Source organism: Notamacropus eugenii, chromosome X (genome assembly GCF_028372415.1).
Source record: "Notamacropus eugenii isolate mMacEug1 chromosome X, mMacEug1.pri_v2, whole genome shotgun sequence".
Lineage (NCBI taxonomy): Eukaryota > Metazoa > Chordata > Mammalia > Diprotodontia > Macropodidae > Notamacropus > Notamacropus eugenii.
Genome location: NC_092879.1, coordinates 76,781,378 through 76,809,333, shown reverse-complemented (window position 1 = coordinate 76,809,333; position 27,956 = coordinate 76,781,378). Strand labels below are relative to the sequence as shown.

The following is a 27,956-nucleotide window of genomic DNA, read 5'->3' as shown; positions in this document are numbered from 1 at the left end:
TTATTTAGAGCCATTAGATACTCTGAGGGCCATTCGCCCTTTATGTTCCCTATATATGACTTCTAATGAAGTCAATGGCGGTTTTGTCCAAATTCCAGGGGAGAACTTTTTTCTTAAGTACTTTTCCAAACACATTACACATATTTAATTGGTGGCATTTGAAATAACAAGCATTTGATCCATTAAGTAGCTGACACATTGCTGCGTTTCACAGTGAATTTTATTTCAGAATTAATTTTAATCTAATAACAGAGTCTCCACAATGCTTATTCAACACAATTCACAGAAAGGCACAGAATACACCTAACCAAACAAGTGGTAAGATAAGAATGTGCCTACAATGGTAGAATCAATTTCTTTAAATTTTGGTGTGTTTTTTTTTAACCACAAAAACTTACACTTTTTATATAACATCAAGACTTCTGTTAATGATAAATTTCTACTTTCCAAAACAGAACATGCAGTTCTTACTTAGACATAAACATACTAGCAATAATCAGAAAATAGTAAAAGGACCATTCAAATTTAGATTATAGTAAACATTAAAACCAAGAGAATTATATAGCTTAGCCAAATGATCCTAAACATTTCATAGTCACCTCACAGGTGCTCCTTCTATGGTATCCACAAAACTTTCTTTCATTTAGAGAAGCTTGGCTAACACTTGAAAATGCTTCAAAATGATTGTAGTAAAAATTAAAACTATAGCAACATAAACTACAAGATAAAATGACACCTAAAAGCCTTTATAAAGCTATATGAATGTACTGCTCTTATCAATTGTTGTGTGTTATATGAAAACATAGGTCTTCCAGATGTGACAATACAGAAGATCATAGGCCATCAGCAAGCTCGCTGAGGTCTCTGGGGAACTGATGTTTCTATCCCTTCCTATCCCATGTAAACTATTCCTCGCACAGTAATTATAATCTCATTTTCCTATATTTTTTAAGGCTAAACAATTGATTTTGAATTAGGTAAGGCTCAAAATAAATCTGTAAGGCAATTGTTTTATAGATTCTCCATATCTGCCTTACTTTTTCTTTCTGAAGTCAGACCCCTTTTGCCTGAAATAAATTCTGTATTAGAAAAGTGTATTCTCCATCAGATGAATTGGTCTATATCCCATTGGAATAACACAATTGAAAAAATTTTTCTCATATCTAATAATTATGAAGGTTTGATATCCAGTGTATTAGGGCCATGAAAACCAATCATTAAGGTAAGCAATTCCTCTCCCTAATAATGCTGACCTCTACTCTTTCCTCAAAAGTATGTTTCTTTTTTGAAAATTACCTCACTTCTTCACTTTGCTAAACTCTTTGTTTAAAGAAAGAGCTTTATAACTACACACTTTTCAAATAAGCATTTAAAGGTACTGTCACTAACTTGAGTGGCTGCAAGTGACTTCATGCCATATATATACAAAAGTTTCAGGAATCTGATTGTTTCTAACAATATCATGACTAAATAAGTAGAGCATGAGGAGGAGGACTGGTCACTTCTAGTATCTTTATGATCCATTTTGATTGTCATGTGATGTGTGGATGGATTGTTTCAGCTGCAGGGACTAAGTTTGGGCCCCTTTTGCATACTACAAACGATGTCCAACCTGTTTATTTTTTTGTCTCTTTTGATAGGATATTGTATGTAGTTGTACCTCTTTAAAATTTAGCCTTTTGGTGATTGACATGAAATAGAAATAATACGGTGTCTCAACTAGAAAAAATTAAGGCTGTGTCTACAAAGGGTAACTGTACTAAATCAGAAACAAATATTCTGATTGGGCTCAGTCATTTTGTCTCATCAGCATGAAGCTAGGACTTTCAGGTACTGGGATGGCCCCCTACAAATAGGTTAGGTTGTCCAGAGCCAATTCAGACTTTGTTTCAACTCAGTTTGACAACCCATCATGGGCACAACACAAGTGTATTTTATCAGATGTGTTTAGATTTATTTTTTTTAAAGAGCAGCAGCAAAATGGCTTTACCAATACTGATCTCACTGTGTCATCTTTATCTCTAACATTAGTCATCTGTCAACTGGCATACCAAGTTGGATTAGCTACATTAAAGTCAAACCTGAAAATGTGGCCATCAAACTAAAATACCTCCTACCTAGTTAGAGCAGACTGAGGGTTTAGCAAATTTAGGCAGTGACAGAACAGACAAACTGGAGGCTCTCCTTTTGAAGTATATTGAAGCAAAATTAGCCAAAAAATTTGTATTAATTTGTAATTTATTAATTTGTAAAGCTATATTATTATTTTGTAAATATATTAATTTGTAAAGATTTATTAGTTATTAATTTGTAAAGATACATTAGTTTTAAAAATAGTTCGTTCTATGGGAAAGATTATTTAAAAATATTTGTGAATTCTGACATAATTTATTATAAATTTGATCCTAAACTAAAATATGGTTTTAAAAATTTTTTGATTATTTAAAAAAATATTATTCTGAGATTGGCTTAAGATGCCAGCCCATTAACTACTTCAACCCTTCCCCCCTCAAAGTGCAATTTTACATCACACTCAATTCTGGCATCTTGTTTAACAGAGCAATCAAATTAAGATATTTTCTTCTTTAAATACCTAGAATTACTGCTTTATTCAGATTGAAAAGTGCATGTTCACCTCCAGAATAATAATGTCTGAATTGTTAAGGCTACTATACCACTGTTTGATAAAGGAAATCCTGAACAATTTGATACATCTTAAACTGGATTCTCCCACTGTAACATGCGAAAGCCTCTTTCATTGAATTAGATTGTCCTACATGTAATCAAGATCCTGCTTGACCCTAAGCAAGCAATGACGGTTATTAGGCTAAGCATTGAGCTTGACATAGATTTCTTTTGATTTTCATAACATTCTCAGTGGGAATAAATTGAACTCCACTCTGAGAATGGTATCATTAATACTAGCGAGTAGTGGGAAAGGTAAGAGTTCCATGTTGGGAAAAATAAGGGTTATGAATTATTGCCCTTGGGACGAACGAATGTCAACATTTGGGAAATTTAAAGATTATCCTAAAGATCTGGACACCTCTTTAGAGGTATTCTCATCAACTCAGTAAATATGCACTGACTTTCATGTAAATTTCTAGTTATGATATACTAAACATATGCTTCCACATTTCAAAAATGAAATACCTTCTCTGGCTCAGCCTCTCTTTCAGTGCCTGTATTATTTACCCAAGAGATGATCATGCTTTTTACAATGGGTAAAGGTGGACTAACTTACTTTTAAAAAGAATGGAATTTTAACATTCAAAAAGCTACTGTGATTTTTCACAATCTCATATTTAAAGGGGTTCTGCTGTCATCAAGCTAAAATAACTCCAATGTAAATCAAATCTGGAGGAAATAGTGGAGATTTAGGTAGGGCTTGCTCCATGAATGATCAATGTTTCTTGAAGGCTTTTTAACCTGTGTGCCACTGTCACCCTACAGAATTTCTTAAACTTATTTGAAAAATAATTTAAATAGAAACCGTTTAATGATTTTTTCCCCAAAAAGTCATTTAGCTTATTTAGCAAAGGTAATTTTCAAAATTCTTTCCCCAAGATGTCCCCTTTAAAATTCTGACTACTACTTTTTAATTTCATATAGGGGCATGGGCCACTTTTAAAATAATTACAAAGGAAAATTAAAACATGCTTATCTTTTAAAACTCATTTAGGAGGTAACTGGCATAATAGACTAGATTTCTTAATTTAGCTCAACTTTCTCAGTATTTCCTTTGAGATTTAAATCAAGTCTATATAGAAATTTCTTGTTTATGCTTTCTTTGTCCAATTTTTTGACAGGTTAAATTTGGTTCTATTACTGGTGGTCTAGCATATGAAATGATTCCTCTGTAAAGGACTCCTCACTGAAAATATGTGTCTGCTCAATATGATAGCAGTGCAAAGGCATTTAGCACACTCATCACTGCCATCCATCTCATGGAGACCACTGCTACATCCATACCTGTGTATATGCTAAGTCAATAATTCACTTGTAGGTTTTTGGGTTCCCTCTATTACAGAGAAGCAAATATGTGCATCCAGGGCTGTCTATAATGCCAGAGCGAATTACTGACACTTGAGTCCAAATGTCATCATCGATCTGTATAGAAATAAGTGCAGTGTAATAATTCATTTTTAAACCACTTGCATTAATGCCAGTAACTTGTAACCCTAAATTCAGCTTCTGAATTCAGGTTAATCTGAGTTGAGACTATAATCAAACATTTAGGCATTTGGGGACTGCCCAATTTCTTTGGGAAGGCCCAACTGCTCTAGCTCTTGCTCCATGTTTCAAAATAAACTCAGGCTACTATGTAACAAAAAAAGCTTAATCTTACTATCCCAATTTTCTCTAAGATGGACATTAAACACATTAGCTAAGGAGAGGTTTCTATGCGTGTCACAAATCTCCTCTCCAACAGCTCTGCCAATTGACAATCAGTCTGAAATTCATAAAATATAAGAAAATCCTGGTAGCAAGAACCCTACATTTGTGGGTTACTAAAGTTGTTTCACCAGGTGAAACTCTAGTACTAGACCAAGATGTTCTTTCATATGGGTTTTCTGAGAAGTCAATCTAATGCTGTAAGCCTCAGCCCAGAATACATGCACAGATGGTCATGGGTTGGGGAATATGCAAGGGTAACATTTCCCACCCCCTAAAATGGAATGAATCATGTACAATATTGAGCCAGAGTCTTGCATGATCTGTACTTCCTCAGGAGGTCTGAAGGTCACTATTCAGTTGTCTGAGTGAGAAATGTCTCAATGATATGAAATAATACAGCTTCCCAAAGCACTAGCTTACTCTGTATGAGCTGCTTATACAGTAGGAGAGTCCAGTTCAACATAAAACATTTTGGGGAGGTTAGGTAGGGGAAGCCTCAGAAAAACCAAAGCCATTTACTACCGCCCTTTAAAGAACTGATTTTCTCTCTAGTAATACCTTTAAAGTTTTAGGTGAGGGTTCCCACTTAACAGAAAATATGCAATGTAAATATCAATACATTTTGTCTTCCAATGGAAAAGTATATTGAACAGATAAGAGAGTAGTGTGTGGCTTTGCTGCCATCAAAGTCTCATAGAGAGGTTAATTTGCCAGGAGTAATTGGGATCCTGGCGCCAACCCCCTTAGCAGAACACCTTGAGGATTCTGCTTAGTAGGCTATTAAGGAACTTCCATCACTAGTTGATCCCATTTAAGAAGCAGATGGATTCCTTGACAGTTAGGTATACCCAAATACTTTCAAATGGGTTCAAGGTAAAAGGTTACTTACAGATAACATCATTTTCTACTGACTCACCATCACTGTTAGAATTCTCCTTTAGACCACGCCACAGATGATTTTTGCAAGTGTTCTTGTCATTTTGTTTCATATTTCATAAGCATATGACAAAGCAAATGGCCCTTTGTTCTTGATGCACAGGCAGTCATCAATGATTTCAACTAAGAATATGCTTAGGGTGTAATTTGACTTACTATCTTTCAGTGAGAAAATTCCACCTGGTCTTTACCACTCACAGGTGAATTATTAGTGTAATCCTTCTCCTTTGTATGTTACTTTCATACTTTGTCCCAAACACTAGCAAAGAAAGAAATGAGGCCATATCACATTGAAGTCAATATTAAGAAAAAAACTAAATCTCAATGCTACATATATGTGCGTATACACACAGAGATAATGTTGTGTGGTGGTGTGAAAAATGTTAGATCTCAGAAATATCGTTTAGCTGAAAATGGCAGATTTGTATATTTTTGTGTCTGGTGCTACCATAAAGAAAACAAAACCTGGTTGAAATACTTAATAGTTTAAAATGAATATAAGATTCTTAAAAGTAAGAAGCAGAAGATGGTAGGGAAATAAGCTTAATTATGTAATAGTGTAAAATGGAGAACTAAGAATGTAAATCACAAATCAGAAAAAACACTAGAAGTCTTCCAGCAGTGTTACATACGTTCACCCTGGAGGTTGCCTTCACCTTCTCTACATCATCCCCCAGAATACTGTTCACAGGTGAGTAAGTATGTAAAGAGGGAAAAAAACAAAAACAAAAATGTTTTATCTCATAGGTAGATTTGCAAACAACAACATATTTGATCTAAGTAAATATTAGAAAATTCAGCATTGAGCTGGTCCACTTGCAGAATAAATTACAGTGTTCAGGGGAAAACTGACACAGGGAGGTACTCAAGAGGCATGTTGGAAACTGATCTTTGGTAAAGACAAAAAGAAACCCCACATGCTTCATTTCCTGTTGGTGAGAGCATCCACTCATATCCTATATACACAGACATCTTAAAATAGAGGACAAACCTAGAATGAAATTGTAAATGCCACTATGAAAAAATTTTAAAATGCCACAAACCTGCCTGGTTTTTTCCCTGTTTTCCACTTAGCTTATATTTTAGTTGGACAGTTGTTTACTGAATGCTTCTGCACGTGGAATTAATCATTTAGCATTCGGTGAGGGAACCAAAATGACCAGTATAGGTAATCATTATGTCTCTTGTACATCAGATGGTTTTTCATCTTTTCATCCATATAGACTCACAAAAGAATTTTATCCACTCTATAATAAACAGAAGTCTCATTTGTGAGATGATGAACAGTCTGCTTTCTCAAAAGTATTTTTGAACTATGTAAAGAAAGATTTTTGCATTTGACCCTATATTTGATCCATATAGAAAATCCATACTTGCTGTATCCATCATCTTAATATCTTCTGAAACTGGGACCTCTGAAATTCCTCTGAAATTAGGCTCTTCTATTTGTTAAATGCTTGAATATTTTCTTGACGTGGTAACTGAAAGGTTTAAGTGATAAAAATGGTTCTCGTCGTGTTTAATTATAAAATTTTGTGGCACTTGGCATCACTGCATATCTCCATTTGGGAACTAGTCTTTTCTTCTTTTTTATCAAAGATGAAAACACCTCTAATGTATTTCTTAGGAACACTCAAAAGTCATTGCAAATTGATAAAGTCACAGTTAGTTTTTTTGCTTTGTAATTTGGGGTTTTCTTTTTCACGAGTGGTAGATGGTATAAACTGTGACTGATAGGGAATAACTGGTAACCTGAAAAAAAAATAGATCTTAAAATCAAAGGGATTTGAAAACTTGCTTTCAGGAGGTCTTTATTTCAGTTGGTATCTCTGCTTTTGTTTTACTTAAAGCAAACCACCCTGCAGATTAATGTGCAGTGGGTATGACTGATAGAAGTATGGATGTCCATGAGCCACATAGTAGCTGTGGAAATTTCTGTTGGTAACATATGGAGCAGGCTGGTAATAGCAGGTTACGTTGGCTGTGTTAGGTATGATATTTTGTTCTCCGAGCACTTTTAGAGCCATAATGGTGATCATATTCAGGGTTTGTCTTCTTTCATGCCCCATGAGGCAAACGGTGCTTTCGTTGATAACGCCACGCAAGGTCATAAGGTAGTCATACTTTATCTGCTCTTCACCTATGAAATGGTTACGTAGGTAGCACTCGATCCTTCTTTGTTGCTCTGTCACTTCAGGAAAATCAATGAAGAATCTGGAACACATGTAACGTTCCAGGGTTTTGATTTCTGGCTCACTTGCTGGTTTGAAGCCATGGACCAGTAGGTCGCTGTACTTGAGAAGGCCTCCACCTCTAATTTCTTCAGGATTTCTGGTGGAAATAAGCTTGTGTTGCAGATGATACATTGCTTGTTCGAAGTCTCCATACATGCTCTCTGCCACCATAACAGGGAAAGACTCTTCACTCAGCACATAATTGGCATCTCTGTAGACATCTAGAAGGCTGTTTAGGATTATCTGAAAGGAATCGACACTGAATTCAAACTGACGTCTAATGGAATCAACAAATTTGAATTCCATGTTCTTCCCAGCGTTGTTTGACAGAGAAATGAGACTCCAGCGGTCATGTTCGTTGGAAACTTTCACCATCTTCTGAACATAAGCTTCATTCATGAGCTGTGCTGTGATCTTTTTTTTGATGACACCTTTTGGTAAGAAATCTAGCAGACAATTCAGAAGAGTGTCCTTAACAATCTGAAATTCCAGCTCACCTAGATACCCAATACCAAAAATGATGTCAAGATCCTTGTAAGAGGTTCCTTTCTGGTTTGTAAGGATGTGGCTAGCTGTTGAACCATTCAGACGGATTTCTTTAATAATAATCTCTCTTTTTTGGAGCTCATCACGTATCACAAGGATCATATCCTTTGTTTTCACATCCATTGTTGGAAAATTTCCTCTTCCATGAATTGGTGTCACTTCACTTAACACTTTATCGAGTATTTTAACTTGATCCCAGGAGAGTTTGCTGAATCTGCTTTCTAAGTTTTCAGACATTGTTGCGTCTGTAAGGTTAACTAGAAATAAAGAAAAATATTTAAAAACAGGTTAGATTCTTAAGTATGGTGTGGCATTACATAACAAAACTTAAAAAAAAAGTATCCCATTACAGAAAACAAGTTTTAGTTAGAGGCAATAAGTTAACAACAGGGATTTTAAATCTTAAATACATGCTTAGATCTTAAATGTTTGATTTTAGACTTGAATAGTCCCAATAAACTTGTGAAAACAGTTAAAATCCATTGAAATATAGACACAGCTATATTTTCAAGATAATATTTGCATTCCTGTAGATTTATAATTTAATATTGGTGGTCTTCCTTGCTCTCTTTTCAACTCGATTAATAATTTAGTTTATATTTTGATGGTAGTATTCACCTAGTTCATGAAATAATAATAATAAATGCTTTCATTCAAAGCCCTCAAAGTGTTTCATGAATATTAATTATTCAGGTGGGAATCCAATACAGTGATTATTTACTAATGCTTGATTTCCTAGAATAATATGTTCTAGGTAAAATGCTAAATCTCAATAACACAAAAGCTAGATTAAAGCTTTAGTATATTTATAAGAAAAAATTAAATGCAAACCAAGAGAGCAGAAGCTCAATTAAGACTTAACAATACTGGTCCCCATACCACATTAATATGTGACTGACTATATGTAGCAATCTTACTACAGAAAATAGGATAGTTATATGGTTGCTCAAAATGCCAATATAATCTCAGCTTGCATGTGTATATACATACATACACATGTATGTGTATATGTACATACACACAGAGTAAGTACAGTACTGCTCTGGTCAGACCACACCTGTCATCTTTAATTCTAGATGCTACATTTCAGAAGGACCATCAACCAGTTGAAGTGGACCCAGAGGAGAGTGAACCAGGATGGTGAGAGATCTGAAAACCTGTTAGATATGCAAAACAGTTAAAGAAATTGAAGACATTGAGCCTAGAGAAGAGAATATTTGGTGGAGGAAAAGGGGTAGTCAGGGAATGGATGTGACAATTGCTTTTAAATGCTTGAAAAATTTTCTTATGTTGTCAAGAGTAGATATAATTGCTGGGCACTGTTCAAGAAGGCAGAGTTAGGGCACATAATGGGCAAAAGTTAGAGGGAAGCCCATTTCTATTCACTATAATGAAGAATTTTCTAATAATTAGAGCTGTGCAACAATAGAAAAAGTTGTTTTGTTTGACAGTGACCTCATCACTGGAAAGCAGAGACTGAATGACTACCTATCAGGAATGTTCTAGAAGGGAATCCAGTATGAGATGGGTGGTTGAACTTGATGATCTCTAAGTTCCTCTCCAACTCCAGCATCCTATGAAAAAGACATGTAAATAACAGAACATATTACATGAACATTTGTAGTGTCTCAGAGTGGTATAGTGGAGAAAATATGAGACTAGGAGTCTGGTTCTGCCTCTGCCTTTTATTAGTTGTGAGACTTTGGGAAAGTCACTGAACTTCTCTGGCCCTTTTTCCTCATGGAACCTGCAGTAACTACCTCATAGATTTGCTCTGATGATCACATTACACATATGCATGAAAGAGCTGTGAAAGTGTAATAATGGTTGCCTAATATTAGTATTTCAAGGAGCCATCATTTTGTAGGATCACAACCCTTCTATGACTGGGTCTTCAAGGGCTGCTATGATTAAAAAGTTATCATTTTGATGGCAGCCCTAGAAATAAGCCTATCTGAATTTCAGCTGGGCTTTGGTACAACATTGTCACAGACGCTATATTTGAAATCTTTCTAGCCTGTTAGAAGCTGCCACAGGGCAGATTCTGAGAACTTAGAACTCACTGGAGGTGTGATACCTTATCATTGTTGAACTACACATAGTAGGCATTCAGGAAGTATTTGTTGCCTAAACAAATGGTTTATAACTATTGATAAGGTCCTGGTGTTTGAAGTGTTATCTGCATATAAAAATGATATACAGAGAATTGATCAATGATGTTCACTGTCAATGACAAATAATTTTTACTTATTATTAGTAGCTAGTTTTAATAACTTGAAATGAAATAATAATGTATAGAATTTATAATAGCCTTACTACAAAGAGCTCAAATGAGTTTCACAAAAGCTAAGATTATTTCTTTCCAACATCTGTAAAATAGCTAGAAAATGTATGACTCCCATTTTATGGAAAATAAAAGTGAAGGGCAAAATTTTTTAGACTCTCAGAGTTATCAAAATAAGAGAAAAAAGGAAATACAAACACCAGCTACCTAAGTTTTCAAAATGCTCACTGCAGATGTGCAAGATGATCTCACAGAATCTCACGGGGAGGGGGGAGGGTATGTAATTAAATTTATGTTATGTGTATGAACACCCTGGATGCAATTAAATATAATTATACAATTAGGTAATTAGGTACAATTACAGTGATTATATGAATCTTCAAAGACTCTATTAAGCAGCCTGTGCCAAATAAGTCTATAAAAGTAAATAAAATGTACAGTTAAACATTGAGTCTGAAAATTCCAACGACCAGTTTGCCACTGGTGACCAAAAGCTTCCTTCTATCTTAGAAACATAACCTGGGACTGGGACATTTTTAACCCTGGACCCTTGATCACTACTCTTCTGACTGTGCATCCAAATAATAGGGAATTTAAACGAGGCTTGTGAAAATGATTATTTGGGCTGTTCAGTATGACAGAAAAATCTAGACATGTTCAAGACTTTGTTGTTCTTTGCTAGATTTGAAGTCAGAAAATAAATTTGAATCCTGTGTGACTTAGGCAAATCACATCTTTCTGGGTCTCAGTTTCCTCATCTGTAAAATGAGGGGGTTGGGGTAGTTTATAAAATCCCTTTGAGTGCTAAATCTATGATCCTATTTCTGAAAAAAATATTTGAAACTAGGCAATTTTTTAAGAATCCAAGCATTTTATAAATATGGAATTAATGGCATTATGTTTGCTAGAATTGGACTCAGGTATAGAGATCTCTAAAGTATCTAAAGATATTTTTAGAATAAGAAACCGTCCAGTCTCTCTCTCTCTCTCCCTCTCTCTCTCTCTCTCCCCTTTTCTGAATATATATATGTGTGTATATATGTATATGTATACATACCTATGTATATATACAGTTTTGTATGTACTTATTTATATGTTGTTTCCCCCATTAGAATGTTAATTCCTTGAAGGCAAAGGCTTTTTGCCCTTCTTTGTAAGGAACAATGAATTTGTTTATGATATCAAATGAAAGGGTTCTGATATGTAAACAAAAGCAGTTTAATTGATTAAATAGCAAAAGACTCCAAAAAGATAGCATTCTAGAATGTAATTATCTAAGTTAATGGCAGAAAGCATAAAGCCAAAATTATAGAGATAATTTTCATGTTTTGCTGCCCATGGCCCCTATATCTGCTATATACTGTTGAGCAAAATCCATATATTTCTTAAATTATACTTTTGTCTTAGTTACTATCACCCTAAAAGCTGAAATGCAAATATTTTCTGAGCTATGTGAGCAGAAAAAAGGATGAAATTGCTTTAGCAGTTTGTAGCTAAATTCTATTAATCTTTTTCTCAAAGGTCATAGACATTGCTCACTTTTTCAAAACCTCCAACCCAACTCATAGATCAATTTTATCATTTCTTGGAAACTTTCATTTAAAAATCAGTAAAAAAAAAAAACAAGTTTATAAACCCAAAAGGTAAATTAACTTTCAGAAATTATAGAACAACAATGACAGGATTAAGGGGTTTTAAATGCAGAATATACAGATTTTAGAAAATGTTTTTAACCTTTTTTGCTCAGAACATATACTTAAATACAAAATACTGGTACAAGATACTATTTCAATTTGATAATTAGAAGGTCTAGTTTCTCTCCTTTCATATTCAATGCTCCTATAACAGAAACTATTTTTTCAATAACAATTCACATTGTTATTAAATTGGGAGTTAGAGAAGGAAAAACTGATGATGCAAATTCATTTATTGTTCTTTCCCTACCATCACAAATTTTTCAGAGCCCAAAATTATTTGTTTCTACCTTGAGTATCCTTTCTCTCCAAATATATTTATACTAGGCTGCAAATGTATTTGAATGAAGAGGGCATCCTGAAAGAACTTTTGGCCAAGAGGAAGGCAAATGTAGAGAAGGGCCTGATTCCTTCTCTAGTTCTTGGATTCTGACTTCTCTAGAAAACTGCCCCACTATCATCATAATTTTTTCTCATTTTCAATCTCCCTGTCTGCATGATCCTTCCCTGCCGCTTACAAACATACCCATATCTCATCAATCTTCAAAAACTTCTTAGCTTGATGACCCCATCCCCAGTATTTCTCCTCTCTTTCATGACTAAACTCCTGGAAAAAGCCACCTACACTTGGTGCTTCATTCCTTCTCCACTCAGTCTCTTCTAAACTCTGCAGTCTGGCTTCTGACCTCACCACTCAACTAAAACTTCCCTCTACAAAGTTACCAGTGATCTTTTAATTTGCCAAATCCAATGGCCTTTTTTCAGTCTTTACATTCACTGACCTCTGCAGCATTATAACTTCGTCAATCACCCTCATTTCCTGGATACTCTTCCCTCTCTAGGCTTTTGTGACACTGCTCTCTCCTCATACTCCTCCTATATGTCTGACCATTCCTACTCAAGCTCCTGTGCCCACTCTTCATATATTTTATTTATTTCCTCTAAAAGTGGGTGTTCTCTCCCCAAAGCTCTGACCTAAGCTTCTTCTTTTTGCTCTATTCTGTCTTATTGGTGATCTCGAATATATATCAATCCTAATCTCTTTCTGAGCTACAGTCACGCATCTCCAACTGCCTCTTGGACATCTCAAGCTGCAACTATTCTGAGATTTCACCTCATACCACTGAATCTGCAAAGATGTTAAAAGACAAAAATACGATTAGCTTTCTGGGATAGCAGTCAATGCATCCCCTATTCCTGTTGCTTCTTGTCACCATTAAGAAAACTACTCAGCAATACTATAAAGAGGTTCATAAAATTGTAATGATAATTTCATTATGGAGAATAAATTGATATAATTTTAATTTTTAAAATCTTTTATAGTGCTTTTTATTTTTTTTACCCTGAGACGTAGTAGCATGAAAGAGGCATTACAATTCTGCCATGATCCCAAATCTTTTTATTGGGGAAAAATGGAAGTCAGTACAAGTTCAGTTTTTAGTTCTTAAGACTCCTCCACATAGTCATCATGAGGCTCTATTCACTAACCCCATCATAAATATCAGGAATGAAATCGAAAGAGAAAAAAAAACATTTCAGCTACCAAATCTGAAAATATTTCCAATAAATTACTGCAGAGGTTGAGATTTTCTGACTCAGGCAATTCCCAAATGGGACAACTCCCACCATCACATGCCTTCTTAGATTCACCGCTGGCCCCCCGCCCCACCCCACGTATTGTGAAGTATAAGCTCACGTTTCAGTTTGGATGAGGTGTTAAATAAAGGAAAACTTCAAGCATCTCAAATGCATAATGGTATCACATTCTATCACATAGTTTTTAGAGAGAAGCAACCTGCCATAGCTTGAGGATGGGAATAAGATTTGACTTTACTTTTACTAAATAGCTGTGGCACCTCTGGTAAGTCACTTATCCCGTGTCTCAGTTTCTTTATCTCTAAAATGGGGTTCTATTTTTGGAAGTATGTGCTTTTATCCACCAAACTGAAAGGACTTAGATCTTTCTACCCTCAATCATCCCCCTACTCTCAGTTAGAACTTGAACAAAGTTGGCAACCCTGCAATCTCAGTTCCAATAAACCTTTATAGTTATGACTTGTGTCTACAAATTGCCAACTTCAGAACCAAATGTACAACTGGTGGAAAATTTCCAATCTTAAATATGTGGTGCTCACATAAATATTAGAGTTAATTAAATGGACTTAGAAAAACACATCGTGGCCAGGTGATATGTACTGATATTAATTAAACATTAGTACTCTACTTGAAATACAAACTACCTTTCATATGCTTTGGCTGAAACTACCACATGTAAATAGATTATTCACTTATTAAACACTACTACATCTAATCTAAATTATTTGTCTTGAATTTCAAAACCTTCAAAATTAAGCCTTATCATACTTATCTAATCTGTTCTTTTGAGCCACAACACACATTCATTTTTTCATCCATCTATACATCCAGCAAAATTAACCAATTAGTAAGTATTTTGAGCACCTATTTGTGCTAAAGATTGTACTGGTTGCTATGGCAGATAAAAAGTATACGATGTAATTGTCTCTCCCCTCAAGTAGCTTACAATCAAGTAGATAAAGGGAATAAACGTGAAACTATTAAAGAAAACTGAAGTGTTAAATTGTGTGTATTTAAACTAATATAAGTTCATAGATGGAGTGGATAATTGTTCTGCATTTGTCTTTTGTGAGTGAGGAGGGGATACGATAATGGCTACAAAGCAACACAATTCAAAATAATATATGTCATTGACTTTACAATAATGCTGGTGCACTGCAATCAGCAGACATTTTATTCAGCACTTGTCAACTTGAGTTGGATGATTAGGCATTTGCACCTCAAAAATCTGTGCCTCAATAAAACATTGTGTTCCTCCTTTGAGATGGACATAACAACAATGCACATTTTTGTGTCCTTGGTTTACTCTAATCAGAAATACTTCAAAGATACATCCTCCATAGCCAACTGTTCTTTAATTAGTGGGAGATGTGGCTATTTTTGGCCCCTACTTGCATATATATGTGTGTATATACACATATATACATATATGCATGTATATACATATACATATATTTAAATTTTCCCAGAGGATATGTCTATTCTGGACTTGTGTTGCCTAATATCAACACAAAATAGAAGGGTCTATTGGGGGAAAATACCACATACAATAGCCTAATTTTGTGATTTTTACACTTTAGGGAACCCTACTTATGCAGCATTATTTCTGGTTCCTCACTATCCAAACTCTACTTTTCACTCTCTGGTGTTTTAATTGCTGAGGAAACAAGGCGTTACCTCTGGCCCCTCTGCTTCTAAATCTTCACCTTGAGCATCTTGGACATCTTAATTGTTTTGCGAGAGTTGCCTAGCCTCTGTCTGGCAGCATTCATTGTCTACGTGTAGACCTCTCCCCCCACATATGGCCTTGAGTTTTGTATGTAGACATAGCTCTAGTGTGGAGGTGGAGCTTACATAGTGAGGCTCCTCCAAAAATTCAAGAATGTAATAAGCAAAAGTATCATAATATGTGTCCAGTGCCTAGCACAGTGCTAGTCACATAAGTAGGTTCTCAAGAAATGCTTATTGACTGATGACTGATTCTGTGTGTGTGTGTGTATACACCCTTTTTAATATGAATATTAATGCCTTTATGTTTGAACTCTCCTCTACAGGAGTATGATCTTGTACGTCAATCACCCACACAATCAGTACTCATGGCTGATTTAACATTTGCTCATCTGACTTATAATTTGTCTCCAATACAACTGCAAGCTCAATAGAACTTGGCAATGTGATATGGAAAGCAAAATGGTTAAGGTGACCTTAGGCTGCATTAAGAAGCATACGGTCATGAGTTCAGAAGGTCCTACTATACTCTTCCCTAGTCAGATCATGTTCAGAGTAGTTTTGTTGTGTTTAGTTCTGGGTATCACATTTTAGGAAGTTGGAGACTGTCCAGAGGAGAGCAACTAGGATTATAAAAAAGCCTCAAGTCAATGCCAAATGAGAATTGGCTGAGAACTGAGCATATATAGTCTGAAAAATAAAAGAAGGAAAACATCTCTTGCTTCAAGTATTTGAAGGGCTGTCATATGGAGAACTTATTAAACTTGTTCTACTTGGCCCCAGAGAAGTAGGACCAAAAGATGAAAGTTGTGAAGATGCCAATTTAGACTTAATATAAAGGAAAAAACTCCTAAAAATTAGAGGAATAAGGGAATGGACTGACTCAGGAGGCAGAGGGCTCTCCATCATGGGTGGTCAACAAGGAAAAGATGACCATTTGCTGCGTATGTTGTAGATTAGATTCTTGTTTAAGTGACGGTTGGATTAAATGGCCTTTGAGGTTTTTGAGACAAACTGAGATTCTGAGAAAAATGGTGGTACGCTAAGTAGGAAAAAAAAAATCCGACAATCTAATTTTATCCTTAAGACTGCCTTTGAATCTTATAACAAAAAATACAGTATTAAAAGTAGTTCTAATTATAGTTAATTCCTAATTATCCACATATAGATAGTTACTTTTTCAAAGATCTGTGGTAGCTTAGTTCCAAGTCAGTTTTCTTTCACTAGCCTCATCTCAATTGTGCAGCTACAATGTGCCCTGGGAATATTTGTTGGCTGACGAGATACAAATATTCAAATGTAACAGGCCTTGCCCACAAGGAATTTATATTCTACTGGAAGGATATACCATATACCAAGATAAGGAAATAGAAAAGAAATAGCAGTCACCAGCTTTATTGAGAAATCTAATCTAAATTTGCTACCCAGAACACAGAGACCAAGTTCTGGTAAATGTTCACAGTAAGGAAAGAACCACCAATAGTGGTTTTATTATTATTATTTATTACCAATGGTGTTTTGCTTTAACTTAGTGCTCTCAGCCCATAAGAGTGTATTTGCTGAGTTAGCCGTGGGTATGAATATTTGTGGAAATGAAAAATATTTCCATATTCTATAAGTCATAATCACAGGCAAGAGCCATTACTTCAACGACCCTACAATCCCTGTAATATGAACAATTATCCCCAGAAAGTTAACAATGTAGACAGAAGCATAATAAAAGAAATGCCTAACATTTCTTCCCTTGAGGTGACCATCAGCAGTATTTACACATATACACATATGTACATATTGCTCTGATTCTGCTTTCTGTCAACCACTTACCTCTGTCAGTCACCCTTTTCCTTTTCCTTTTTAGTAATGGACATGGTCCACATGGCTGTAGTAAATAGTGATGATGTGAAAAAGGCCAGGCTTTAGAGTAATCATTTGCTACAACTTACTTGAAAAAGCTTGGCAAATCAAGTCAATTTGCTATGTTTTCATGTGAGGTTATGCAGGGATTGACCTCTAAGACTGCTGCAGTTTTGTTTTTTACATAGCCCATGCTGGCAAAGAGGTGACTGGGTGTCACCTCTGTCTTAGGAGTGGGATAATGCTGGCAGAAAACACAATTGTGGTGTGATTACAATATTCTTTCCCAGTCCTCAACCTTAACATCCATGTATATGGGAGAATTTTCTAGTCACCCATGGGCTGTTCTTTTCTATATCTTTATTCATCCTTACACTGTGCCTTCAGAGAGAATGTGAAAACACTTAAGACTTACAATGGAAGGACTTCTGCAAGTAATAGTTAATATGATGACTCACTAGATCCTTTGGTAAAAATAGGAACCATCATCTTCTCACTGATTAAAAACAAGAACCAACCAGGGGAAACTATATGGGGGAGAAAGTAACAATCGAATTCTTTTTGAGGAATAATATCTTAGAGTAATCTGATTCACATAATATACCATACGATACCCCCAGATCAGGCAGCAATCCTAGCAATAATCTAACATGATTGCTCTGAAGGAAATTATGAAGGCAACTGAGTAGTCTGATCAGTCTTCCTAGCCAAAGTATTTATAGTTTCACAAAAAGCTACATCCCTGCCACTTCTCAAAAGTGATCTTATAAAACAACTTCTTATAGCATAAGGAAAACTGCAAAAAAAGAATCGAATTTTATGAAGCTTTTGTTGAAGTTGCATCTCTTTCCTTCCCCTTTGTACCCAGCCACAGGACTGAAATAGGGTCACATTTATGACTCTAGGACCAACATATAAAATGACACCAGGTAGCAGACCTTAAGGAAGATTAATGAGCATTCCTTTTTCCTATGCCCAGTTCATTTCTATTCCTTTTTTTTTAATTTAATGAGCCACTTTGCTCCCATGGTAGAAGGATGAATTTATTTGGCTATAGGTGTATACTTGGTCTATTGTCTTAGTTTAGGGATTACAGGTAGCAGTAGGAGTATTATGGCTTGGATTAGGACAGTGTATGGTTGGAAATTGTGAATCTATTGTCATTTTTTAACTTAGCTAAAAAGCTGGTGAAGATGATTCTTTCTAGGATTATGATGGTGAAGTGGAAGAAAAAAATATACACCATAATAGCGTGAGGCAATGGCTGGATCACATGAAAGTTTTTTGAATTTACTAGTTCATACTTTAGAGAGTATACTATTTTCTTTTTATTAAAGCTTTTTTCCCTTTAAATATTCATCCTTGATAACTTCACCTGCTTTCAAGTATCCTCTCTATGCAGATGACTTCCAAATCTACATATCTAGCTCCCATCTATTTCCAGGACTTCATTTCCACACATCACCTACTTGTTTGCTACTTCCTACTAAATGTTTTGCTGACATCTCATCATGTCCAAAACATAACTGCTTATCTTCCCCTCTAAATCCCAACCTTAACTTCTTTTCTATTAGGAGAATCACCACCTTCTCAGTTTCCCAGGTTAGAAACTCTGGAGTCATCACTGACTCTTGTCCTTCTCTCACTCCCTCACTATAATGGGCTGCAGGTCATATTGACTACACTTCTACAAAACCTGTCCCCTTTTCCCTCCACTCACATAGCCACAATCTTTGAGGGTGGGGATTATTTAATTTTTTATCTTTCTATCCCCACTGACCTGCATAGTATGTTTTTGCACATAGTAGCTGCTGAATAAAATGTTTACTAAAATTGAACACTGATACCTTGTAAAATTCTAGAACATATTTTTCAACTTGAAGCACCCTTCATTTTCTCTCACTCCCCCATTCTGATCATTTGCCAAATCTGGTTAATTCTAACTCCACAACAGATCACAAATAATAAATAACAGGGGGTGGGATTCAATACAGTTTATATACCAACATCTTTTATAAGGATGAAGGACAGAAATTATATGAAAAATTTAACAATATCCCTACAAGCTAATAAAAAGGAAAAAAAATGCTTTTACAATTTTTTTTAGCAGACACCATCTTCTGTCATATAACTGAATGATATATTGAGAGGATGTTAGATTCTTCTGTGCTTATTGTTTGATCGTAAGAAATATTTAAAGATTCTCCCCAAAAAAGGAGTCTCCCATGAACACACTAAGATCATAGAAGAATCAATGATATATGTCACCACAGGGAGAACCTTTGTTGAATCATTGGCTGAGTATCAAAATCAAGTAAAGAATAAAACAAGGAAACATACAACTACCAGAGGTGTTCATCAGTGTCATGAAAGATTGTCATACAACAGTTCTAATAAAAGAGGGATTACTTGAAAAAACATAATGACAAGGTTCTCTAGGTTATACGACTTGTAGGTGACAATGTGCTTATTTCATTGAGCTCAAGCATACTTTAAGATCTCCTCAATGAGATTAATAATCACCCAAAAAAGATTGGCCTGGTCACCCTCATTGCAAAAATAAAGTGGATAAAAAATCAAATTACTCAGATTATGAAATGTAGTTGGACAGACACCATATTATTTGATTACTAGAAAATATCCTGGGCAGGAAATCCAAATGAGCAATAAACTAAGCCCAAAGTTTAAAGGCAGAGATCAGTCTGGAGGGATAACATTTGGGAAACTTCACAGTGCTTTCAATGATCTTAAATTGTTTGTTGCTACCCATTTTTAGTACCAATATTCTCCTAGTGATGCATTAAGCCTGGGAGTTATGGAACACGACAATTTGGGAGGAATAAAAATTTTAAGCAACTCCAATAGAATCCAAATGGGAAGACAACTGATGGACTAAGGTAGGCTGCAGAATATTTCCAGTGATGATGTGTATATGAGAAAAGATGTCCAAAGACATCACTACGTATTTGTATGATAAAAAAAGTAGGCAGGCAGGTCATGTAGTCAGAGCAAGAGATAACAGGAAAAAAATGTCTAACTACTACACTGGTATCCAGGAAATAGTAAAGGAACCAGAATAGGACTTCCTATTCAAGGGGTTGATCCTCTACAAGGGATTTACCAAAAAACATGGACAAGAATCACACAGGATAAGAAGACGTGGGTTGGTCATGATTTGCAATGATGATATCACAAATATGTTAATGTAAAAGTCCATGGGCTTGACTGCTGTTTTGTGTTTTCCTCTCTATAGACAACCATCAGAAAATGGTCAAGTGTTTAGTTTGGTTTTTTTAGTAAGGGGATTGCAAAAGCAAAAACTTAATTTCAGCAGTTATATTTATCCGTCTTGTGATTCTGGGTGAGTAGCAAATTTAAAATATCAAGAGATGATAACAAAATGGAAACACAAAAGAATGTTCTATTTTCCTATTATTTACCTGGAATGCCATCTTAAATAGATCTTCCAGAATACAATCAACTCTTACTTGTGCTAATGAAGAGGGATATCAATAAGGATATTCCAAACTGTGGATAATATCTATTTCATATATATTTTGTTTGTCATTACAGATGCATCTCACCTTACAGAATATGCATTTTCCTTTAAAAAATTACATTTTCTTAATGAGTAAAAGTATAATTTCAGACATCATCTTCATTTATGTTCTATCTTTGATTTGCAGAAGGTTCTAAAAATTATGTCCCTAGAAACTCACAAGCAATCCCTTCAGGCACCAGGACACTCTTGATTTGATTATTTCACAAATCTAAATTTTCATATTCAAGGTTTTCTCAAACACTGCAACTTAAATTATTTTCTTCTTCTTCCTCTTACCTTTACCTACCCTCCAGTCAATATCCATATTACATATACCTTTGTTATATTTACTTACGTTAGTTTTAAAATGAATCTTCATTCCCCAAGCACACCCTGATTTTGTGACAGCCCAGACACACTCGGGGATGGTAAGAAAATGCCAATCTGGAATTCTTAAATTTTATATATATGTAAAATGTATATAAGCACATAGCACTATAAGTTGATTTAGATATTACTGTTTTCCCCAAGTTTGAAAATAAAGCTTCTCTTAAATTTATATAATCTTAGAATAGATTATGGGTGACTAGTTCCCTTGTCTAAGAAATTTAGACATAACTCATATAAAAGTGAATTCCTGTTCATCAGGGACTTTCAGGATGTTATATACATACACCTAACATACATATATATGTGTGTATTTAAATATACATATATGTATACATACATTGCACATACATTTATTATATGTACCATGCCCTCCCTGTTGGAGGGGATGAGAGAAGAGTCATGGCAACCCTCTCTTATTACAAGAAAAGCAGGCTACCTGCTTAAGACCAAGCATTGTCCCAATATGACACAGGACAAGACTCCATATGCCTAGATTTAAATAACTTAATGAACAATAATTCATTTCTATGTACGACCAATTCTGCTGAAATTTATCAGGCAGGAGTACTAGTGTATGTGTATACATACATACATACATATCTGAATACCTATACATATAATCAGATACACATGTGTATAAGAATACATTAATTCATCCATGTTGGGGTCAATAGAAAATTTATGTCACCTTTGCTTACATGAACATGATATATTCACTAGGAGACAAAACCCTAGCAACAAGCCAAGAGTATGAAACGTCACCCAGAAGTCTGCTGTACTGATTTTTACTCTCTTACAAATACTGAGTATAGAGATGCTTAATTCAGGGAGATAAAGTCTCCTTATCTTTGACTTACTCAAATCAGTCACTAAAGCATTTATTGGGATATCTGGACATCAACAAGTCAAGCCCTGCAGGTTCAAAGATAAACTGAGGCAGGGGAAAAGCTTAACCACCCTCTTCCCTTCATGATCACCTAAACTCCAGATCAGGCCACCATTTTGTATGCTCTGTAATCTCTTCTTGGAAGAATGTACATCATTTTGCTTTTTATCTCTCTAAGGAAAAGGGCTGTAAAGGCTGTCTTGTCATGTAGTGGCTGGGCTATACAGAAAAAATTATATCTTTTTTATAACCACCTAGTGGTAGAAGGCAGAAAATATATAGTATTTTCCCACACTATCAGCTAAGAATAATAAGAAAGACAAAATCTTTGAACAATTTGTTTTTATAACAGTACACACAACCTGAACCCTAATACTGCAGATTTTCTTTGCATTCTGGTAATTTTTTTTGGCTAATTCGTGTTACAAAGATGGATATCAAAGATGGTAGAAGCAGTGAACATAAGAATGGAAGTGATTTTTTTTTCTTACCAAGAGAGAGAATTTCATTTACCCAACTCCAGAAAAGGCAAAGAAAAGAAGGCATTTCTTTTCAGTGTTTCTGATTATACAAATAAATGGTGTTGAAATGAATGTTCTGTTCTCCTACAGAATAGTCAAGTATTCCAAGCTAATTCTACAAGTCAATAACCTCTCGTAGATCACAGCTACCTTGAGTCTGAAATAATTAGATATTTTTTCTCCATGTCTATCATATCTGTGTGGCATTAAACTAATGTCTAAATGACTGCTATATCAGTAAAATGTCTTCTGTTGCAATGAAGAGTGCTTTAAGTACTTTAAGGACATACACTGAAAAGAGTGAGGGATAAATAAAAACTGATTTCATCTTAGTTCACTGTACTATTACGTGGATTTTTTTTTGGATGTGAGGCATTACATAAGCCTTAACCAGAGACAGGTATTTTCTTCATGGTTAGGGTATGATAGGGTCCAAACATAATACCTGAACTTTTAAATATGTGTATACAATTAAGTGGAAACCAAAATCCTAGAGGACCAATTTTTAAAATTCTCAGTTGGATTCAAAAAGCTAAACTTTCACTGATAGAGTGAATTTTGGTGACAGGAAAGCAAAAAGAGATTTGTTTTGAATTAATCCGTGTAGCTGTAAAACGCAATAAAGAAACTGTTCTCTTAAAAAAAAATGAGTGCTGACACTGAGCTCTCTGGACTTAGCATAAAGATTTTCTTACAGATTCACAATGCTCCCACCAGGTTCTATAAATATACACCTATTCCTATTTTATAAATTGTTTGAAAAAATATCCTGAAGATAAGACATTTGTTATAATATAGTATCAAGTTATTTCTCTCTTATAGATTTTCTTGTTAACCTCTCATATTTGAAGGATTTAATCACAAAGGCATATATCAAGTTAAAATCTGACAAACTACTGCTTGACTAGGCTAGCTGCCATTTTTAAGGAAAAGAATGAACTTTTCAAAGGAATGTTCTAAGTATATTTCCAAAGTCTTTTAAATTTTTTCATTAACAACCACATTGTGCTTAATCACAATGTTCTGGCTTATAATCCTCCTTGACCTAAAGTACTTTTAAATAAAAAAGTTGTAATAATCTGTACTGCTTAATTTATAATTAAAATGTAGCTGTGCATTATTTGAAGAGTCACACACACAAAAGAATAAAGGAAAAGAATGGGGTAGTCATAGTATTCATGCTAAGCTGCTATTTGCATACTTAAATGAAGCTTTTAATATCCTTATGATGCAATTTCTACATTAACTGACCACTGTGCTTGAGTCACAGAACAGCACTTACATCCCAGAGTACTCAGTCATTTATGCTATAGTTTAATGGTGCTGTTAAATAAGGATATACAATTCAAAGATTCAGAAGGGAGTTTGCATTATCTATTCACTTTCAAACATTTGTCATTTTCAAATTTGATCCTGAGGATTGAGTCATATCACTATCAAGCCTTAAAAAGTTCCATTTTAAGTCAATCTCCAAAGTTCTTTCAATTACAAAAAGGTTCATACAACAGTAATATCTGAATAGATGATTTCACTTTTGTCCTAATGACGGAACAATAAAAGGGTTCACTGTCAAGATATATAAATGACTCAAAAATTTTACCCCTAGAGAATTGTGAGACTAAAGTGAAATCTGTAATTTTGTTTCCTTAAAAAAAAAACCTATTAATCCAATTTTGATCATTAAAAATAAGTTAACATCAGAATCTTTAAAAACTACATGTTGTTCTTATGATCAAGCCTTTTACCTTAGACCAAAAGATGATGACAGTAATCATGGATATGCAAACAGAAGCTTCTAGTCATAACTCCAAGCACAATATACTTTCTACTCAGATATTTAAACCTGCTTTGTCATTCCTTTCCTTTTATACCTGTGGGTTTCCAAATGTTGTATTTTAACCAATCTTTCTAACTGCAAGTAATTAGGAATTCTTGAAGCCTGAGAATTTATCAAATTCCATGACCCTTCGACTTGAACACTATGGAAGGAGAGAATATATTTATTTGTGAAATTTTGAGTCTTGGGGCAAAGCCCCAATAAGGTCTTTAGATGGTGACGTAGGTGAATGATATGTCATAATCACTATTCAAATGAGCATCCTAACTGCTGAAAAATCTAAAAGATAATTAAGAAAATAAATCCATCTCAAATGGCAACTGTAGAAATTTCCAAGGCATATGGGGTACAAAGAAACTGAGAAGAGGCTGCCCTCCCCTGGCTGTGTTCACACCTTCCTAACCCTTAAAGTCAGTGTAGAAATTTTAACATTTTTTTTCCTAATGTCCCTCACTGCAATCAAATATTAAAATCTTGGATCCTTCAAGACACCACCTCTTTGCGAATCCCCCATAAAGTCAGATCCCTAGGATAGAGGAAGAAAGTATAAGCCACTGGGGATAACAAGCTCCACCTTTCAGCTGCTGTCCTGTTCCAGGCACCTTTACCTCCTCCTAGAAGCTTTTCCAGTGGCAGAAAGGACAAGATTGCCCTCCCTGTCAAAGGCACTGGTCAGCAGCAGTGCTGTGGCCACCTACTCCTATGGTAAGAAAAGTGTCTCACAATTGAGGATACTTGCCTAAAACTAAACATTACCCCCAACCACTCTTGACAGGAGACAAGATTCCATGTTCCCAAAACAGCAAATCATAAGGTGCGTATGTACGTACATAAGCTTGATAAACCTCCAGTGTATCAATGTAAGAAAGAAATCGTAAAAACTCCAAAGACCACGGGCTTTCAACAAAGTGGCACCTCAGACCATCCCTGTTAATAATAAGGGAAAAACTTACCCCTGAGAGAAACTACTGCACACGCAATCCAGGACACTATATCCACGGTGCACACGCAAATGCACTACGCTAAAAGCGAAGAAAGTAGACACTCACCCAAACCGTCCAAAGAAGATTAAGGAGTTGAATTCTTCTTCTCCACACACTTCCCCTTTCTCTCCTCACCACTCGCTCAGAGTCTCCAAGCAGGAGCTTGACAGAGATGTGACAAGCTTTACCGGTCTTATTCTGCTTCCTGGAACAGCATTCAGCAGCAAGATGGAATAAAGAAGAAAAAAAAAGGTGAGAATAGAGTAAAATTCCCTCAGTCCCTCTCTGGTGATGTTGAGATAGACGGAAGAGGGAAAGGGAAGGAGAAAAAAGAGAAACAGGCAGTGGAAAGAGAGCAGAAATAAAGGAGACAAATGAAAGTAAGAGACTGGGGGAGAGGAAAAAGGGTTCAAAAAATGGGGAGAGATGGAAAGACAAAACGCGCACCCTGAAACCGAGATGAGGAGCTACCAGAGCTCTGGCGCTGCTGCTGTCCAACTGCAGCCTAGTGCTGAAATGATTCTTACCAACACACCCCTCTAGTTCCCCTCCCCGCCTCCCGGCTCATCCCCTTGTAGCGTAAAACCATCTCCATAGCAACCTGTCGTCACACAATTTAAGGTGGTCCGGGGCAGAGAGTCATTGTGTACAGAGGTGGGGTGAGTATGTGGGGGGGGGGGGGGGGGCAGGATGGGATAGGGGATAAGCCAAAGGGTAACACTTCTCCCTGTGCCTCTTGACTAGAGATAGATCTCCTTTTTCAGGTTTCTCTTTAGCTGCTAACTTTTTCAGGTGGTTAATACAGCATTTAGTTACTTTTCACAACAAAAACAAAACTATTCCATGCCTAAATATACCACCCACCCAACCCCATCCTAAAAATAACTTCTCCCCCTTACCTTTACATAATGTAAAAGTAACCTCAAGTTACGTTTAGTTAGTAGTTTTCCCCAAACCAGTAAATATTTTTGGTGGTTGGGGGTTTTGATTTATTTTTAGAAAAGCCATCCTTTCTCATGGGGACCCCAGGCTTCTCCTGAGTTGGCTGGAAAAATTCATATCTCAGTGTTTCTCTAGTAGGATCTATTGCCACCTTCCAGAAGAGAAAGTGATACAGCTGAGGGGGGAAATTCTTCTAAATTAGTCTTAAATACACCTTATATTATCCAACAAACTGACTACAGATAGAGTAAGGAAAGCTCAAAAAAGCTCCCTAGCACTTACTGAAAAAGCAAGAAATTATTATTTCCTTAAGAAAATGGGGAAACCTCTAATTAAAAGGCTTTGCAGATTTGGTAACCCAATGGCATCTTTCATCATTTCCAATTCTTCCCCCTTTAATTTCTTTAAAGAAAAAAAAAAACTAAGAAAATCCTATTTTATAACTTGAACCTATACTCAAAGGGATATATGCTTTTCCATTATTAGTGGCAAACTAAAAAAATACTGTCTTTGGAAGTCAGTAATCTTAATAGCTCATTAAGTAGAATTGACTGAATGAAATATGTATATTATCTTGATATTAAATACATTCATTTGATTCTTGAACCTCCTTTATTTGCATTTAATTGATCAACTACAGGAAAGCAAAATGAGAGGTAGTTTAAAGTGCCCACAAACCATGAAAAAAAATATGCTTAGGGAGAAGGAAAAAGGAGAAGAAATTAGATTTAGCATTACAATAACTCCTGGCAATGGGCAAACCTGAAGGAAAAGGTTACTTCAATATTTTAAGTCATACTTATCAATGTATACTCAAGTAATTGTCTAATGTATATACTATGCTTTCTGCACTAGTGGTTATCCTGTAGTCTTTTTAATAAAGCACAAAATGATGAGTTTCATTTTATATTTCAGTAAGTCTACAATCCATGAGCTAGGATAATCCTAAATATATTAGCATATTTCCCTCATCATTTTTTTCCCAAAAAGGAAGAAGACAGCCTTCTAGTGGCATTCTTGCTGGTATAGTATTTTTGACTAGTATAACTATTTCCAGGAATAATTTCTATCCCTTTCCTTCACAAGAAATGAAGTTAAAAACATTTTATAATCTACTAAAAGGTTAGGCACAGGCAGCTACTTTCACATAGGGGAGACTAAAACAGGAAAATAATTTCTGATCACAGTACTCTATGTACTGATATGCCATCTTGTTAACTGATTATCCCAAGGAATTTCAATAATCTCCTTTGCCTGGAGGACCAAATCAACATACTTTTCAGTACTGCATCACCATAATAGATATCCTGTGTCTTTCAACTAATACTGTTCATATAGGTCAGAAAGTTAGTTTCAAAAAATATTTTTATGTTTTATGGATTTTTAACATGTTTTGTTTTTTTACCAGTGTTAAGAAATCATATCGTATTGGCTTTGGGTACAATCATTAAGAAAATAGTTTATCTTCTAAAGTATTATGTATTGGTATATTCTGTTAAGGTAAACCATCTAGGCTTCTCTATAGAGAAAAATTCAGAAATCCAAGATAACATTCAGGTAACCAACAGTTTAAAAAGAAAGGAAAA

General features: G+C 35.3%; 1 protein-coding gene across 3 annotated transcripts in view; it reads right to left on the bottom strand.

Moving 5' to 3' along the window:
* Positions 1–202: 202 nt before the first annotated feature.
* Positions 203–27,956, bottom strand: part of TENT5D (terminal nucleotidyltransferase 5D) — an 85,107-nt gene continuing 57,353 nt past the window's right edge. For 2 of the 3 annotated variants that reach the window (XM_072626307.1, XM_072626308.1), the window contains exons 3-4: positions 25,495–25,633; positions 203–8,371 (exon numbers count right to left, since the gene is read on the bottom strand). In XM_072626307.1, coding sequence (XP_072482408.1) covers positions 7,179–8,351 — 1,173 coding nt within the window. In that variant the 5' untranslated portion in view covers positions 8,352–8,371; positions 25,495–25,633 and the 3' untranslated portion in view covers positions 203–7,178. Of the gene's footprint in view, positions 8,372–25,494; positions 25,634–25,875; positions 25,977–27,956 lie in introns of those variants that run through there. The other variant, XM_072626309.1, reaches the window with a different exon arrangement.